Here is an 18,533-nt window from a genome sequence, read left to right as displayed (position 1 = left end):
GTTAAATCAAAATTTTTTTTTCAAAAATTTTTTAAGATTTTTTTTTTTTTTTTTTTTTATGATAGGCACACAGTGAGAGAGAGAGAGAAGCAGAGACATAGGCAGAGGGAGAAGCAGGCTCCATGCACCGGGAGCCCGACATGGGATTCGATCCCGGGTCTCCAGGATCATGCCCTGGGCCAAAGGCAGGCGCTAAACTGCTGCGTCACCCAGGGATCCCAAGATTTTATTTATTTATTCATGAGAGACACAGAGAGTGAGGCAGAGACATAGGCAGAGGGAGAAGCAGTCTCCATGCAGGGAGCCCGGTGTGGGACTCAATCCCAGGACTCCAGGATCACGTCCTAGGCTGAAGGCAGGCACTAAACTGCTGAGCTACCCAGGAGTTAAATAAAATTAGATTAACAATTCTCTTGCTTCTCTTCCACTCTTTGCAAGAGCTTTCACATCAAACATCTCTCTCCTTCACAAGAGCTCTACTAGATAAGACAGAAGCTATACTCATTATAGATAAACTAAGGCTGATGCTACCACATCAAGCTCTTCCCTTTGGAATTTTCTCTCTATCCTTCAAGTCTCAGCTGCAGTGAAAGAAAAGCATCCATGCCTTACCAATGGTGACAGCATAGCATGAAAAAAGTTGTGGTTGGCATAAAATAAAATAAAATATAAAATACCCAGCTCAAAAGCTACTCCTTCCTTCCTTCACCACCTTGCCTGACTTGCCTAACTTGCACTGTGCTTCAGTCCTCTGCTATACCTTAGAGTACTTTTATAACTGGATTATGATTATCTTATAAGTATCTGTCTTCCCCATTAGCTTCTGCATTCATCAGGGACTGAATTTCATTCATCTTCATGCTCTCTCTGGCTAGTACAAAGCTGGTACTCGATAAAAGAACGTGAATGATGTGTGCTCTCTATGAACTGGCTGTCATGTTTCTAGCTTTCATTCCTCCCTACCACAGGGCTTCTGGTTACCAGTAGCTTTCATTCGGAAAGTGACAGTATCTTCAGTAGAAGTGCAATAAGGAGTCCTAAATCTGCTCCCAAAAGTTTAGTTTAAAATCCGAGTTTGGGCTCTGTTAGCAGTGGCGCCCCCTGGTGTTCAAAAATGGAAATTACAGCTATCCCTGAGAAAGGGCCCTAGGTCTGGCTGGGTAGGAATGAGGAGAGAGATTTTGATTGGCTTTTAGCAATTCTTCCATGCTAGTTTCACAAAGAAAATCACCTGCTTTTCCAAAATCAGGTGTAGGATCTTAGTACGGAGGTTCATTTATTGATTTGGCATATACCAAGCACCTGTTCATAACAACCCAGTTCCTATTCGTGAAGAGTTTGGTTTTTAGGGGAAATCTGTATATGAATAGTAATTAGCAGTTGTTGTATAATGTCTTGATAGGAATTGGTGAGGGAGCACAGAGGATTAGCAAGTAACTCCCTAAAGCAATCAGAGAAAAAAAAATAAAGCAATCAGAGGATGTGCAGAGGCACACACTTGTGGGGAGTGGGAGGGGTTCTGGAATTAGATTGCCTAGATTCACATCCTGGTACTGTTGGTGACTGCTTAAACTGAATTGCTTCTGGAAAATGCCAGCGCCAAAGAGGGAGGAATTCCCAGGGGGGATTATTCCAAATGATGTGGGTAACACTCAGTTTGGAGAACCTCAAAGATTCAAAGCTGCCCTGCCTGGGAGGATTGACTCTCCTAGGAGATAGGGCAAGCCCCTTCCCCTTCCTCCCCTCATTAGTTAGTTCCTCAGAGGGAATCAGGAACAATGGATCAGAGGACGCAACTCTAGAACTCTGTTGCGTTTGTCACTTCCCCTGTTTGTTCTTTTTGCTATCTCCTGTCTTGCTCATCATCTTCCCATGTCACAAAATAGGACATCAGGCTTGTCTTTGGGGGTAGCAATGAAGAAGAGCAATGAAGGGGAGGGGCAGGCTGAGAGAGGGAGCACCAGGGAATCAAGAGGAGCCCCATCAGAGACAAAGGAAAACTCAGGTTTAGGGTTAGTCTGAAGAGGCTGAGACTGGGACTGAACAGAAAGAAGACCCTTGTGAGCCACTGGTGAGCTATAGGAGATGGTGTTTATGCACACCAGGCTAGGAAGACCTCTTTGGAAGACAGGAGGGCAGAGGTGAAATCATTTCAAGGCTTTTTTTTTTTTCCTCCTCCTTTCTGTCTCTGCCCTGCTCTTTTAGGGGCACCAAGTCATGGGCATATGAGAAATTAATGTTGTTGTACCCTAGGCAATCGGCTAGGGCATTCTATTTGCATTCTCTCATTTAATCCTCACAGTCCCACAAAGCCCGTAGTATTATCATTCCCATTTTAAAATGGAACTACATAGCTCCGCTCTGTGATCTTACAGCACATAATCACCTGTTTAAGATCTATCTCCCTTGCTAGTTACATCAGAATAGGGACTTATCTATGTTTTCACTGCTGCGTCATTGGCATGTGACATTATGCCTAGTCCAGAGGTTTTCAATAAATACGGGTTCAGGGAATGAATGAAAGTTCATGTGACTTGCCAAAGGCCACGATGAAAGTGGCACAAATGGGATTTGAATCCTGGACTGTCTGACTTCAGAACCTGTCTGATCTCTCTGTTTTACCCCCCAAAAGTACTTTCATATTTTGTCTCACTTCTAAAGGTCCCAGGGGGTGTTCTTGCTTCTCAGCTGCTTGTAAGCACAGACATACACCACCTACCAAGAGCTCACCTATTCAGAGAAAGTGAGCGAGAGAGTAGGAAGAAGAAACAGCCCTTTGGGTCCTGAGACCTCTTCCTACACTTTTCAGCTAAGCATCTTCCTCCTCTAAGAGGCCTTTGCAGACAGTCCCATCCCACTGCCTGTCTCCCACTCTTCTGTTCTTATTGGCCCATCCTATATCTGGCTCTAAGTCACCCGGCCTCTCGTGGTTCTACACATATCAATGCTTTATTATGGCAATTTTATTCCACAGATGACTCTGAAGACAAATGGATGCTTAGGCCTGCCTGTGCTAGGTCCAGTGGATGAACACAAGGATGAATCAGACACAACCTCAAAGAACTTATAGTCAGTGGGGGAGACAGATACAATTAACTAGAGCACAAAGCAAGATGACCTAAATGGTTTTAAAGAATATGCTATATACATAAACCTTAATTGCCTAATTATTATTCTAAAGAGTGTATCATAGAAAGTCAGAGCTCAAAGGTATTATCTGATTTAACCCTTGTTTTCCAGTGAAGGAGTCTGAAACCCAGATAAGAGTGAGGCCTGGGTAGTTTCAGTAGCCAGTCTGGCTGAGCCAAGACTAGACTTCAGGTCCTCTGAAGCACAGCGCAGGGCTCTTTCTTCCTCCTCTGGTATCTTCACATGTAGCAGGCCCATATCCCACCAGACTATGAAATCCTCGAGGCCAAGTCAGGTTCTCCCACCTAAGCAAGCTGAACTGAGGCCATGCATGCCCAAGACCAAGAGCTTTGGAAATTCAGTCTGACTCCATGCTGCCAATCCAGCATTTTGGTCTACTGTGTATAATGTGCACCCTACTCTTACTCTCCTACTCTACTCTTAGTCTTGTGCAGAGTAAAATCCCAAAGTTGATTTTTAAATTTTTTTTGCAAGAAACTTTTTAAAAATAAGCTCTTGGGGCACCTACGTGGCTCAGTCTGTTGAGCCTCTAACTCTTGGCTGGAGCTGTGATCTCAGGTGATGAGATCAGCCTGTGTAGGGGGCTCTATGCTCAGCACAGAGTCTGCTTAGGATTGTCTCTTCCTCTCCCTTTGTTCCTCCCCCTCGTGCACTCTCTCTCTCAAACAAATAAATAAGTCTTAAAAACAAAAAAAAAAAAGTTCTTTATCCAGAATAGCAGTATATAAATCAGATAAAAGCAAAATCACTCTGGTTGAAGGGAAGGGAGGCCAGAGCCCCACTATTTTCCTCCCTTCAAATCCTGGGAGGGGAACTCTAGGAACTCAGCTCAAAAACCTTTGTTCTGAGACATAATTTTTAATGGCTTCTAGAAGCTGCTTTAGTATGTACTCCTCCACTGAACCCTGTCTTTTATGGAAACGCACAATGCTTTCTTCATCATCAAACGCCAAGCACCAGCCAGCCAGGTGTTCCTAGTAGGGTATAGAGGGGCATCAGATTTTCCTTTTGTCTTTCCTGCTCTCCTCTTCTCCACAGAGAGGAGTTTGTCCCAAGTGCTATGGGGAGGGAGGACAGAGACCCAAACTCCACGTAGGAGGATCAGGACAAGCTTACCCAGAAAGCTCATAGAGAATGAATTCACCTACTCAGTCATCTACCAGCTTGACTCTGACAGAGGCTCTATTTTGTTGTCCTATACCATACCCTCTAGCCATGTGTACTGTTGAGCACTTGAAATATGTCTAGTCAAAATTCAGATGTAGTGTGAGTATAAAACACATAGCAGATTTCAAAGCCTTAGTACAAAAAAAGAATGTAAAATACCCTATTCATTTGTATAGTGAATAATTTTATAGTGGTTACATGTTGAATGATCCCATTTTAGATATAGTGGGCTAAGTAAAACATATCATTAAAATTAATTTTACCTGTTTCTTTTTACTTTTTAAAAAATGTCATCAATAGAATATTTTAAGTTACATGTGTAGCTTACATTATTTTCATTAGACAGCACCGGGAGAGACTATCAACCGCATGGCAGAGGTGGGGTGGGTGTATCTGTGTTGTGGGAGGAAGGGTGATGGCAACCACGCAGGGAGTGGTCCTTTGGGGCCGAATTGTGAAAGTCTGAGTGGATTTCGCCTGGCAATCAATACAGGAAAGAAGGCACGGCAGAGGGAATAGAAGGGGCAAAGACCCAAAGATGTGGGCAGACATGTTGTGTTTAGGAAACTTATTCTTTTTTATTTTTTTTAATAATTTTATTTACTTATTTATTTATTTATTTATGATAGTCACACAGAGAGAGAGAGAGAGAGAGGCAGAGACACAGGCAGAGGGAGAAGCAGGCTCCATGCACCGGGAGCCCGACGTGGGACTTGATCCCAGGTCTCCAGGATCGCACCCTGGGCCAAAGGCAGGCGCCAAACCGCTGCGCCACCCAGGGATCCCGGAAACTTATTCTTATAGCATGATTTTTTTTTTTTTTTTAAAGCATTCGTTGAATGTTTACTTTGAGCCGGGCACCAATAGCAGGCCTTTTACATCCATTCTCATGTTATCTCCCCTCTACAGGACGAAGGAGAGGTTATTCTATTTTACCAAAGATAGAACTGAGGCTCAGAAGGTTACGCTATTTATTCTTCCTTTTTATCTGGAAAGCCTCTTGGAGACAGGGAGCCTGTCCTAAACGCCGCACGGAGCTGCAGCTGTCCACGTGGTAGGCGCTCAGAAAGTTTGGGTTGAACGGAGGAAGGCTATCCGCCCCTTCTGGAGCCGTCAGAGCTCCTGAGCAACACCTGGGTGCAGAAGCAGCAGAGGGCGCCCGCGAGCCCGTCCACCCAGCTGTCCCCGGGGCGCCGGCAGGATCTTGGGCCTGGGTGCCGCCCTGCAGCCCTAAGCGGTGGCGCGCCCGGCGGCGAGGAGAGAGAGGGCGAGGGCGAGGGCGAGGGCGAGGGCGAGGGCGAGGGCGAGGGGAGCCCTACGTCCTCCGCCCGCCCCGCCCCGCCCCGCCCCCTCCCCTCCCCAGAGCCCAGCGCACGGAGCAGCCGGTTGCGGAACGACGACACGACATCCTGTTTTTGGGGCCCGCGGCTCGGTCGGCGCCTCTGCTGATCTTGTCTTTCCCCGGGTGCTGACGCCAGCTCCCCTGCCCCCAGTCTCCGCACCCTCCCCAGGGGTCTGGGGCCTTCCCACTGCTGAATCACCACCACTGCGCGCTCCGCTGGGGCTCGGGGCAGGGGTGGGGACTGTCCCAGCCGGACCCACTCCGGCCAACCCGCAGGCTGGGCCAGCGCTCCCTCCCTGGGCTTGACCGAGGCGCCCACCCTGGGGCGCCGGTTCTCAGCATCTTCCCGCGGGGAGTGGGTGGGGCAAGATACGGGGAGGGGGACAAAAGCTTGGGGCCCCGGCTACGGCCTCGACTGGGGTGGGGTGGCACGGAGGAGACGGGCAGGACTGACCTTAGGAGACCTGACTTAGGGCCCTCCGAGGCAGAGGGCCGGGGTTAGGGAGCCCAGGGCCCGACCCCGGACCGCGCCGGGCAGGTGTTGGGGGGGAGACCCCGGCCGGGGGGCCCGGGCCTCGCGCACTTCCCGGTCCGGCCCGCCCCGCCCCGCGCCCCGCCCCGCGCCCCGCCCCGCCCCGGCCGGCCCGCCCCCCCCACTTCCTCCGGCCTCCCGCTCTCACTTCCTTCTCGAGCCCGGAGCCGCTGCCGCCGCCCCCAGCTCCCCCGCGGCGGGGAGGGCACCAGGTGAGGCCCGGCGCGGGCCGGCGGGCCGGGGGGCCGGGGGGCCGGGGGAGGGGGCGGGGGAGGGGGCGGGGGAGCGCGGCCGGCAGGGACTGCGCGCGGGCGCGGGCGCGGGCGCGGCGCGGGCCGGGGAAGTTCGCTTGCGGGAGGCGCGGGCGGGAGCTTCTCGGCTCTCCGCAAGCTGGGCGGGCGCGGCCGGGCGGGCGGGCGGGCGGGCGGGGAGCCGGCCCCTGCGAGCCGGCGGCGGTACCGTGACGGTGGGTTTCTGTCCCCGGGGAGGCGGCACCGCGGAGGTGGGAGAGTCCCCGGCTCCGAGAGAAAAGTCTCCGAAGTGGAAGAGCTCGGAGCTGGGCGATGGGATTCAGGGCTGGGGTGACCTCAGAAGGGGAGGGGGGTGTCCCAAATTGCGTGAAGGAAGGGGGCCCCCTGGGCTGCAGAGAAAGTGCTCCCCTCCGCTCGGCAGTTGTGACACTTGCAAGGTTGGAGGTTGGAGGGGGGCGGTGTCTGGGGCCCTCGAAGCCCTGGACTGCGGAGAATAGAGCTCCCTCCCTGCAAGTGCCAATCCGGACCCGCATTCGCAGGCTGCAGTCCAAGGTCCTGTGCACTCAGGGGAGGGCAGGGAGGGGGGAGCCCCGCCAGTCGCAGTCTCGCTCTCTATGCCTGTTTTTCTGACGCCCAACCTCTCCATCCCTGGAATGAAGCAACAGGTATTTAGTTGGCAAACATCTCTGTGCCTGGCTGACCAGGGCCTGGCCTCGCTCTTTGGGGGGTAAACTGAGGAAGAAGAGGGCCTGGTCTTGTGACTAGCGGTGGAAGGACTCTCATTCAGAGGTGCTGATAGGCCCTGACAAGGTGGCATCGCTGAGATGGGGGCTATTTTGAGGGGATGAGAGAACAGACCTTCTGGGTGGCAGTGCCAGCTCTGGCCTTGGGAAATAATTGGGAGCATCTCCTATTCCCTCCACCCAATCGTTAGTCCCTAAATTCTATATTCTCATTTCTCTTCCTCCATTCCTTCTTCAGACCCTATCTGCAAACACTCCATCACCCTCTTCTTGCATCCTCTGTAGTCTTTCACCTAAACACACTGTCATGCCCAGGTCCTGTCCTGTCACCTGCCCTGCCCCTCTGTCCACCTCTGTTCCCTGCAGCCTCCCCACCTCCCTTCCTTGCCCCCCTACTGGTTCCCAAACACATATCCACCCTCTTGCTTCTTCCACCTTTCCTCACTTCTCTTAATCTCCCTGTCTCCTTCCCTTTCAGCCACTTATCTCTGGCTTTGGGGTCCAGAACTTTGGTGGGTTTGAGAGCCTTTTCAGATCTCCCGACCTCAGAGAGACAGGCTACAACCTCCCAGTGATAAAGATGATTAAAGGGCTGGAAAACTTTTCTCTATGTGTATTTGCCTGGGATTGTCAATGTGTCTATGTCTTTATCTCTTGGAGACAAAATAACTGCCCTCAGCCTTGAGAGGGCCCAGGGCAGGGGAAACCAGCAGAATGAAGGGAACCTGCAGTGGGTGAGGTTGTGGTTAGGCAGGAGGAAGCAGTCTGTAGCAGTAAGGGTAGAGTGACACAGGAATAAGACTGGTGAGCGAGGCCGTGGGAAATCAAATCACCCAAACCCTTGGGTGCTTAACCAAGAGGCCAGGTATAGAGGCTGGGAGAGAGCCTGAAGGCCCCTGATTCCAGTGCTTGCTTGTTCCTACACCACCTGTTAGGGAAAATGGGATGAGGTCAGCTAGGTGTGGTGGAAGGAAAGGGAGAGGACAAAGGCAGGATTCTGGAGGGAAGACTAGATAGCTGGTCTAACTTAAGTCTTTACTGTTTTAGTTAAGGAGAAGGAAGTAAGGCAGAAGTGTCTGCCCCGTCTTCCCTCCTTCCTTCTGGGGCCTGCCCAGCCTGGGAACTCACGTGCCCTGGCTGCATTAGGGTCTCCATGACAAGTCCTCTGCCGACCCCTCTGCCTTCAGGCATTGTTAATTTTCCCCCTCTCATCCAGGACCCTACTCCCTGTGTTTCAGGAGTTCCTCTCAAGTTTAACTTCAGTCCAGCTTGGCTCTACGCGCTCTTGTCCCCATTCTAAAGCTCCTTCCTCAAGTCTTTGGGAAGCATGCTGAGAGATCCTGCCTCTCCACCTCAAGTCTACTGTATTCATTTCTCCCCATTAGAAAAAAAGAGAAGTGGAGGGGAACTTTTTTGGGATTCCCAAGCACAACTAGATTTAAGAGCTAACCCGGTTCCTCATTCTAGCCTTTCCCCCTTCTTCCGTGAATTGTCCCTTCTTCCACCGTATCTCCTACTGTCACTCTGGGAGGTACAGGTGGTTCCACTCCAGGAGGAAATCCCAGGAACCTGCAAAAAATTCCAGCTCAGAGAAGGATGTGCATGCAAGGCACTTTTTCAGCATCGTGGCTCATTAAAAAACCATCCAGGAGTTCTGACTCCCCACCTGCTAAACCAGTCCTTATTTGGGGAAGAAATGGCTAATGTGAGATTGTCACAGATCCTGGTTGGGAATCTAGGATATGGAGAGTTGTTTCTGGCCAAATGTTAGGTCAGATGAAGTGGCCGAGGTGAGCTTTTAGGAGGTTATAGCAGGAAGATATGAGAAGTTGTAGCTATAATGAGACAGTTGGGAAGATATTAGAATGGGGGTAGCTGGGCAGCTGGGAAGAAGGTGGGGGCCTGGGCCCAGAATGAAGACCTCTCCCTCCATACACAGTGTAGACCCATTAGTAGTGAGGCTTGTAGGGGGTCTGTGAGGAGGGAAACCAAAGACAAAGCCTGGGCCGCCTCCCCAGAACAGATTGGTTTTCCTGTCTAGGGTCTAGCTTCCTCTTTTGTCCTCCTGTCATGGGCGGAGGACATCTTCTGCCCAGGAGCTAGAGCTTATAGAGGGAGCTTCTCAATTGGGGCAGGCTAGGGTGGCTGTCTGTCCACTAGTATCAGTTCTAGATCATGGACAGCCTCATGTTGGCTAGACATGAGAGCCAGGGAACTTGGAAGCAGAATGGGTTTGGGCATCAACCTAATCCCTTTGGCCCATTTCCTGAAGGAATAAAACCATTGTAGGGTCATCCTAAGTGAGGCCAGAAACATGGGCCCATTCCCAGGCCAGAGTAACAGTTCTCAACTTTTCTTTGTGGAAGTGACATCAGGCTGGAGGTTAAGAGACCCAGGTCCTTGCCCTGGATTTGCTCCCAAATCTGTATAACCCTGGTCAACTTTGTCTCTTGTGGCTCAGCTCCAACAATAGGAGTTGCCTGTTAATACCTCTAATGAGCATAGAGAATACTGAGAATTCTAAGTCTCTTTCCCCTAAGGGGCTCCTTGTAGCAGTACCCCCCCCCCACACACACACACTCTGGGCCCTCCTGTCTCATGCCAGCCTTGATCTGACAGGCCTCAGTAGTCTCTATCTATTCAGCAATGGGACCTGTGGCTCCTTTCCCCCAAAGCACAAGGATTCCTACGGGTTGAAAGAAGAGAATTTGGCAGAATGTCGGGGATTATGCCAGGGGGCAGCAATATGGGGGGAGTACCCTCTGCCCTGTTCCAGCTCTGCCCCACTGACAGTGGAAAATCGATGCCGGAGTTTCCTCCCTGATGTGTTTTTCCCTTGTGGAAACCCCCTCAGAGCTGGGGCGGGGCTGAAGGGACAGGGCGGCCCTGGGTCTCTCTGTGGGTATTTTCAGGTGGGGGAGGCAGGATTGGGAGGATGGCATTTCTGTACAGCATCGTGTGAAATGAGCAAAGGCAAAGGAAGTGCCACCTCACAGGCCTTTCATGGGGCCCCGGGACTGCTGAGCTGCTGTGAAGCCTGTGAAGCGGGGAGGAGGAAGCAAGTGTTGGAGCCTTCCTCTGTGCCGCCTGGTGGGGGAGGGGCAACCTCCTCAGCTCCCCCACCCAGAGCCGCCCTGGCCCTGGGGCTCACCCTTTGAGGAGCACCCCAGGTGCTAGAATGGGAAGGAAGGGAACTGGGCCTTAGTGAAAGGGTCCCAGCCCCACAGAGCCTTCCCAGCTACAGCTGTCCTGCCCCTACCAGGTAGAGTCAACTCTCTTTGCCTCTTACCCTGCTGCCCTGCAGGATCCTCTGCAGGGGCTAAAGGGTGAAGAATAGCAAGAAGTGGAGAGTTCTTCAGCGTACATTGTTGTTTTCTTTTTAAGGCTGGGAACTAGGCTCTCCTGGGTTCTGTCCCTGCTGATGGGGAGAAGGGGAAGAATGAGAGAGACTCAGCCCTTGGCCTGGTCCCAGCCCCGCATTGACCTCATGTCTCCCCCCAGCTTCCTCCTCCTAGCCCAGCTGCAGCCAGCTGCAGCCCCTTTGAGCCTTTTCATATCACCTCTCCACCTCTCCTTCAAAACCAACAGACTTGAAGAACTTCTGAAGCCATTTCCAATACTAACCCTGACCCTTACGTCATCCTTCTGATGTTACCAGTTCTTAGCTTTATCAGGATCACTTTTCCTGCCCATCTTCCTCATCACCTCTGGGCCCGCTGTGCCTGCATCCCCCACCCCACACCCTCACCCCTCCAGGCTCAATCTAGCCTGTGTGCTCATCACTCTGAATTGTACCCCACAGAGGAAGTCGGAAGTCGGAAGTCAGTTACCCTTGTCTTATGTCTCCTGGGCATGGAGGCTCTTCCTTGTTCCCAGAATCGAAGTCTGGATTGATGGGGGAGGAGGTGTGTGTCAGCCTGCAGCTTTTGCTCAGCCCTCTGCTGGGCTTCTGGAAGTAAGCAGGGTGGACTTACCTCCGCATGAGGCATCCAGTTCAGTACCGTGAATAGTTCAGACAGTGCCGGGGAAGATAGGGCAGGAGAAGGGGTTGCTTTGGTGCCTCAGAGAAGCTGGGGAACAGAACTGGACCCTGGAAGACCCAGAGGCTCTGAAGTCAGGAAACAGAATTCTAGAAAGAGGAACTCCCATGTGCAAAGACATGAGGGATGCATCAAGTTTATTCATTTATTTACTGATAACCACAGTGTGCTGTGCTCAGCCTAAGGAGACAGATCAACTAGGACCTTGCCCTCTAGACCCTCCCAGTCTAGTGACTAGAGATAAGATTCAGATCAGCCTTCTTGTGATGCAAGATAGTATGTACCTGCGAGAGAAACAGAGACCAGACCTGGGAGGGGATAAGTCATTTGGGATTTGGGTGATTTACAAAAACTTTCCTAAAGGAAGTGGGAAGAGTACTTGGCTCCAGAGGACCAAGGTTAGAGGTACACACAGGAGTGAGGAGGGGGATTGGAGGAATGAAATGGGGGAGAAATGCTAGATTCCCACAGGGATCGGAAGTATTGCTGCTTGATGTGTTTTGGGGAAGAGTTTGTGGAGGCTGCCTGAAGAGGATGGAGGTGCTGTGGCCAGAGCTTAGAACAGAATGCCCACTGACGGATCTTAGTTAGAATGAGTTTCAGGAAGGGGTGTAGAAGGGGAGCCCCGTGTCAGGGACGCAGGTTAGGAGGCTGCAGTAAGTCCCCATTGCCTCTATGCTCCCCCATCTCTTAACAGCCCATTCCTCCCCTCCCCCACTCCCAGTTGGGACACTTCCCCTGCTGTAACGGCCACGGAGATCTGGCAATCAGGCAATCTGCTGCTTCCTTTCCCTCCCCCATTCTGGGCCTGCCTGGGCCACACCCCAAGACCAGGTCCCAGTGGGTGCAAGCTGAGCTCCAGAGACCACATTCAGACAGGATTTACTCCCCATGAGCTGTGCTCCTTGCGGGAGCCAGGTCAAGCTGGTAGTGGGAGGAGAGATTTTTGCCTATCACAGTCAGAGCTTTTGGCTATGGGGTTATTTATCATCCAATTCTGGGCTTGAGGCATCTATCCAGATCTCAGTAATGGGGGCAAAAGCAAGCCCATCAGAAGCCAGTGGCTGCACACTATACTTCCCTCTTCTGTGGGGGCAGTCAGGAGAAGTTCAAGCTGCTGTTTGGAGGGGGAGGGGGCATCCACAAGCTAGGAAACTTACATATGACTCTTGGAGAAAAGTTAGAGCCAGAGAAGGGTTAAAAGAGGTGGCCATGCTATGGACTCCTGAGACTGTCAGACTGAAGCTAGGTCTGGAGGCAGGAAGATGTAAGAGTGGTGAGGGGAGCAGCATACAGAAGGGCAAGAGAAAAAAGCTCAGAGGCAAGAGTGAGCCTGGCTTGTTTACAGAGGACAGTGAAGATCCCTCTGGAGCAGGGAGCCCGACACTCAGGAAAACTCACATTTGCAACTTATCTACTTTGTATTCATCTATTGTATTTAATCCTAACAACCTGGTAAGGTTGGTGCTATTATTTAGGTCCTAAGTGGCAAAACTAGGATTTAAACCCAGATCTATCCAACTCCAAAACCCCTACCAGATTATGAAAAACCCTAAAGGTGAGGGAACAGGCAGGATCTGAATTAAGGTGAGAATATAAAGCCAGAATAAGTCATAATTTGGCTGATACTGTACAGATTTGCAAACATTAACTTATTTACTAAACAGAAATCCTTTAAAAAAAAAAAAAAGCGTCACCTAGTGAATAAGCCACAGATGATCCCTGACCCAGGTCTGGATGTTTGGCCCCTGTAGCACTGACTGTCCCTTCTTATGTGGCACAGGTTAGACCCTACCTTGTAGCATGTGCCCTCCTTAAGTGACCTGCGGGAACTTACTTGACACAGCTCAGACCATAGGATTTCAGAGAACACAGTTGTCCTGGGAGAGAGGCTAAGAGTCTGAGCTAGACCTGAGTAGAGAAAATTGAACTGATGCCAAAACTCAGACACCTGCATACTCAGTGCTTTCTGCCTCTTGGGATGAACAGCATTGCTTTTGTAACCTCTTGTATGCATAGCACTTCCCAGTTTACAAAGCACATTCATTCCCATGTTTGGGGATCCTCACTTCTGCCCTTTGAGGCAGGGAGGGCAAGTACTGTTGTTCCTATTGTACAGATGAAGAAACTGAGACTCCAGGGAGGGAAGTGACTTACTTGCTTAAGGCCTCTATGACAGCTAGTAAGGGATCATTTGGAGGCAGTGGGACACATTAAGAAAAACATGGGACGTAGGATTATAAAACTGGGGTTTATATCCTGGCTTCCAGGCTAATGAGCTGTGTGAATGTGTTGGGTTCCTTTAAGTTTGTTCCCTAATCTACAAATTAGGAATATTACCCATAGGTAGGTAGAAGGATCAAATAACGATATCACATGACCTATAAGAGGTTGTACCATGTGAGTGTTTTTGACCAAGGGGCAGAGTCACCAGGTGAGCGTTAAGAGGTCAAATTCATTTATCTAGTGCTCCTGGCTCTATACCACACGGCTTCTGCTTTGCCCTGTTTCTGGACACTACCTCACTCATGATCCTTTTCCGGTGTCAGTCCCTGTTCCCTTGCCAGCCCGGAAGCCACCCGGTCCCTCCCAGCTTCTTTGAGGGCTGATTTACCGATTGCTGGTTGATAACCCCTCCCTAGAGAGCTCCCTGGAGCCTGCTACACTTCCAGTCTCTTGGGCCTTGTGACTGCTGGCCAGAGTTCCCTCCTCGTCTTCCTGCCTGGGCCAGCTCAGTGTTGGGCTGGTAGGGGAAGAGTTCCCAATCACACGGCCACACCCACTCCCCTGCTCTGTGTGGAACTGAAGATTTACAAGCCCAAGAGCTCTCAAAATGCCAGTCTCCCAGATAATCTTGTGGACATAAGAAGGCCCTTTTTTCCTACCCTAAAAAACTGATTGCTCCTTTCCCCAGGGAAGGAGTCACAGAATCCTAAGAATGAATGTGCCCTAACTTGCCCCAGTGTGCCCAGGCCTTAGGCATTTCCTGACTCTGCCCTCCCGCCCCCACCCTGTGCTCCTAGGGGGCCTTTCCTACCTCCATCATCCTATCCTCTGCTCCCAGGGCTCTTGACTCATTTCATCTACCTAGTACCCCTGTCACAGGCATCTTTCTCCCCATTTCATGAATTGGGACACTGAGGCCCAGAGAGGGTAAGTGCCTCGTGCTTGGTTGCAGTGGGTCAGCAGCAGAACAGAGCTGGGGCACAGACTCAGGTTAGGTCTCTTCACTTCTAGTCTGGGGTTCTCTCCACTGCCCTAGGGGGCCCTTATTTCCTTCCCAGACCCATTCCCAAGGTTCTCTATCCTCTCTCCTGAGATTGAACACATACTTTTTTTTTTTAAATACATTTTTATTTATTTATGATAGTCACACACAGAGATAGAGAGAGGCAGAGACATAGGCAGAGGAAGAAGCAGGCTCCATGCACCGGGAGCCCGACGTGGGATTTGATCCCGGGTCTCCAGGATCGCGCCCTGGGCCAAAGGCAGGTGCCAAACCGCTGCGCCACCCAGGGATCCCGAACACATACTTATTCATGCAAGTAAGACTGAAATATTTTTAATGCCCAGAGAGGATTGTGAAGCCATTTCCCTCCAAGCTGGTCCCAGGGACCATCCCTGGGTCCTATGCAGATCCCATACCACCAGAATTCCTTTTCTGTTTCCCAATGGGAGATTCCTTCCCCCCTCTCCCCATTTAGTTTTTGAGGCTTCTGAACCAATGATCGAGAGGTCCAGCTGGGGGTAAGGGGTTCTCGGACCAGGGTATAGTTTGTATAAAGTGAAATGGGGAAAATGGGCCAGTGGTGATGGTGTTTGGGTGGAACAAGAGATACTTAAGAGATTGGGTGTGTCTAAAACAAGGCAGTCTCCTCCCAGGGAGTAGGGACCTGGTTGTGGGAGAGAGTCAGGGAAAGGAAGTCACATACTAGCCAGAAAAAGTCCCCCATGGCTGAGAGGAAGTAGCCAATGAGAGGAGGAATCTTGCCACAGCAGTATAAATAATCACAGGGTTTCCGGAAGCTCTGCTCTGTTCCAGAACTTAGAAGAGCAGTTCCTCACGCCAAAGCCCTGTGAACTGCAGGGAGGACTAGGGTGATGGCTGGAGCTGGGATTTCTCATACTTAACTCCACCAATAATTATAGCAGCCTATGTATTTGGCATTTCCTATGTGCCATACCTCATGCCAAACACTTTCTTCATGTTCAACCATTTCATTCTCTTGGCAGTTCTAACACAACAGGCAAGATTATTCCCATTTCACAGATGAGAAATTTGAGACTCAGGAAACTTAAATATGTTGCCCAAGATCAAACATGACTGGTTGGTGGAGCTGTAATTAGAATCCCTGGCCAGTCTGATGTCAGCATGTATTTCTCAGTGATAGTGCTTTAATGGCACTATGTTCTCTATCTAAGAGTCTGGAAGCTTCTGAAATTTTTCAGAGGCACATGCCATGATCTCAGGAAAAGGACGTACCATTAACGGAGAAATCAAATGTTTGTTTTCCTCTTCTGTCCAACCCTCTTCTACCTCCACCCCATCAGGGGCCTTGAGAGAAGATGCTGATGTCTGGGAGCCACAGCCTCTGCCTTATTCATCATTACATACCAGATTCCAGACCAAATCCCAACCCTGGCTCAGTCTCCAGGATTCTCCTGCACAGAGTTGCCAGATAGGGTTTACTGTGCTTATAAGAGTTATGAGGTCAGCCCTCCCTCCTTCTCCCCACCCCTCAGGCACCCGGGAATTGAGATAGGGCAGCTGTCTAGAGAATTGTGCTCCTTACTCAGCAGGTTTCTCATTGTGCCTTTTGGTTTGCACTTAGTAGCTAAGATGTCCGGTCTGAACTTAAAACATCAGTGCACTGGGCAGGGTGGGCCCTGAGTTGGTAGAGGCTGCACCCGTGGCTACATCTCAGAGTGACCTGGGACAGCTGCTGTGTGCCAGAACCTCTCTGTAGTCTACTCAGTGGGAGGGGTCCCCATCTGGTAGAGAATCTGGTAGATCCTATACTTATGTACCTCACTTTTTGTGTCTATACTGCTTGGAGAAAAAAAAAAGGCAGCTAATACTTATTTTGACCCAAGGCATTGTTCTAAATGGCATAGATGTGTTAATTTACATAATCCTTATAACAACCCAAAAAGGTGGGTATTATTTTATCCTCATTTTACAGATAAGAAAATGGAGGCTTAGAGGTTAAGTAATTTGTCCAGGGTCACACAGGTAGGAAATAGCAGAACCAGGATTTGACTTTATTCAGTCTGGTACCAGAACTTATTTGCTTCACATAATATATTACACATTATACTGCCATCCTCCATACATCTGAGCATCTTGGCTTGGTCTCAAGGCCTCTCTCATTGTATCATTTCTCTCTTTCTCTCTCTCTGTCTTCATGGGATTGCAGGATGGTGTCAGGTTGAGAGAACAGGAGCTGGTTTCCGTCCATGTGTTTCCATTCTTTCTCCCAGTGGGTAGAGTCCTCCCTAACCATGAGTGTCCCTTTAATCTGTCCATAGGTCACTGCATCCGGAGGGTCCCAGAAGGGGAAGGAGGCGTTGCCTCCACTGTAGCAGCTGCACCCACGATGCAGAGCATCAAGTGTGTGGTGGTGGGCGATGGGGCTGTGGGCAAGACGTGCCTGCTCATCTGCTACACAACTAATGCCTTCCCCAAGGAATACATCCCCACGGTGTTCGACAATTACAGTGCCCAGAGCGCAGTTGATGGGCGTACGGTGAACCTGAACCTGTGGGACACAGCGGGCCAGGAGGAGTACGACCGACTCCGCACACTCTCCTACCCTCAGACCAACGTCTTTGTCATCTGTTTCTCCATTGCCAGTCCGCCCTCCTACGAGAATGTGCGGCACAAGTGGCATCCAGAGGTGTGCCACCACTGCCCTGATGTGCCCATCCTCCTAGTGGGCACCAAGAAGGACCTGAGAGCCCAGCCTGACACCCTACGGCGCCTTAAGGAGCAGGGCCAGGCACCTATCACACCGCAGCAGGGCCAGGCCCTGGCCAAGCAGATCCATGCTGTGCGCTACCTCGAGTGCTCAGCCCTGCAGCAGGACGGCGTCAAGGAAGTGTTTGCTGAGGCTGTCCGGGCTGTGCTCAACCCCACGCCCATCAAGCGTGGGCGGTCCTGTGTCCTCTTGTGACCCTGGCACTCAGCTTGGAGGCTGCCCCTATCCCCCCACCAGTTGTGCCTTGGCGCCTTGTCTGCCCCCAGCTGTGCCTTAAGGACTAATTCTGGCACCCCTTGCCAGGGGGCTCCCTGAATGCCCTTTTCTCTGAATGCCTAATTCTCCCTACTGAAGCCCACAGGGAAGGGGGCTTTGGGCCCTGCCCAACTCTGCTTGGGAGTACCAGGTATCCCTGAGAGCTCACCCAGGCCGAGAGTGGATGACCCCTCTCCAAGAAGCCAACCGAAGTGCCCCTCCCCCATTTCCCCTACTGATCCAGCTTTCCACACAGATGTTGCTGCCTATTGTGGTGCCTTCTTTCAGGTTAGGAGCTCTCAGCTGTCCCTGACTTCTCCCTCGCTGCTCTTTGAATTGCTCCTCCCTCAAGATGCTCTCCCCCTTCCTTCCAAAGGAGCCACAGAATCCTGAGAAGATGAATGTGCCCTAACCTACCCCCATGTGCCCAGGCCTTATGCATTCGCTGACTGACTCAGCCCCCACCCCCTTCCCCAGGCTCCTGGGGGCCTTTCCTACCCCCATCAGCATCAATAAAACCTCCTGTCTCCAGTGGCCCTGGCTCCTCCCTGTGTGCTAGGCATTGGGGGTTGGGCAGGGGATGGGCATGGGCTAGGGCTCCCCAGAGACTGGGAGCCTTTTGTTTCCTGTAAAAGGGGACAGGAGACAATAGGCTTCATTGTGGTCCCCCCACCCCCCAATTTCCCTAACAAAGCTCTGGGCTCCCTTGGAGGGGCCAGTCTTGTGCTGGGCCCCAACCACAGATTCTGTAGTTGACTAGGATACAAAGTCTAAAAATCTCTGATCTAAGGCTCAGAAAGGAAGAGGTTGAGAGCCACCAGCCTGCAGGCAGGTGCTCACAGTCATGCATTTGAGAGCTGTTTGCTTACAGGTCTTTACTGACAGAGACTGGAAAAGCCTGTGCCTCAAACCAAGACTTCCAGTTACCCCAGCTACCAAGCCTAGAGTCATTACAGAGATAGCCCAGTCACTCCTACTCACTGAAATTGGGGCTTAGACCAGCCTTAAGGAGACTCCAGGCCTAAGGTAGGAAGCCACTTGGAACCACACCCTGCCATGGACTTACTCCCTCCAT

At 51.1% G+C, this 18,533-nt stretch overlaps 1 protein-coding gene and 1 long non-coding RNA gene across 2 annotated transcripts; one reads left to right on the top strand and one right to left on the bottom strand.

Annotated features, from left to right (window-relative positions):
- Nucleotides 1–5,271: 5,271 nt before the first annotated feature.
- LOC119864880 lies at nucleotides 5,272–6,249 on the bottom strand. Its single transcript, XR_005375365.1, has 2 exons — nucleotides 6,114–6,249; nucleotides 5,272–5,450 (listed from the first exon to the last, which is right to left on the bottom strand). It is a non-coding gene; the product is annotated as an uncharacterized LOC119864880 (long non-coding RNA).
- Nucleotides 6,250–6,300: 51 nt separating this feature from the next.
- RHOG (ras homolog family member G) lies at nucleotides 6,301–17,992 on the top strand. Its single transcript, XM_038568827.1, has 2 exons — nucleotides 6,301–6,403; nucleotides 16,755–17,992. The coding sequence occupies exon 2, from the start codon at nucleotides 16,823–16,825 to the stop codon at nucleotides 17,396–17,398; it is 576 nt and encodes a 191-aa protein (XP_038424755.1). The 5' UTR covers nucleotides 6,301–6,403; nucleotides 16,755–16,822; the 3' UTR covers nucleotides 17,399–17,992.
- Nucleotides 17,993–18,533: the final 541 nt, after the last annotated feature.

The sequence above is a fragment of the Canis lupus genome, chromosome 21 (genome assembly GCF_011100685.1).
Source record: "Canis lupus familiaris isolate Mischka breed German Shepherd chromosome 21, alternate assembly UU_Cfam_GSD_1.0, whole genome shotgun sequence".
NCBI classification, from domain to species: domain Eukaryota; kingdom Metazoa; phylum Chordata; class Mammalia; order Carnivora; family Canidae; genus Canis; species Canis lupus.
This window is presented reverse-complemented; position numbering and strand designations above follow the sequence as displayed.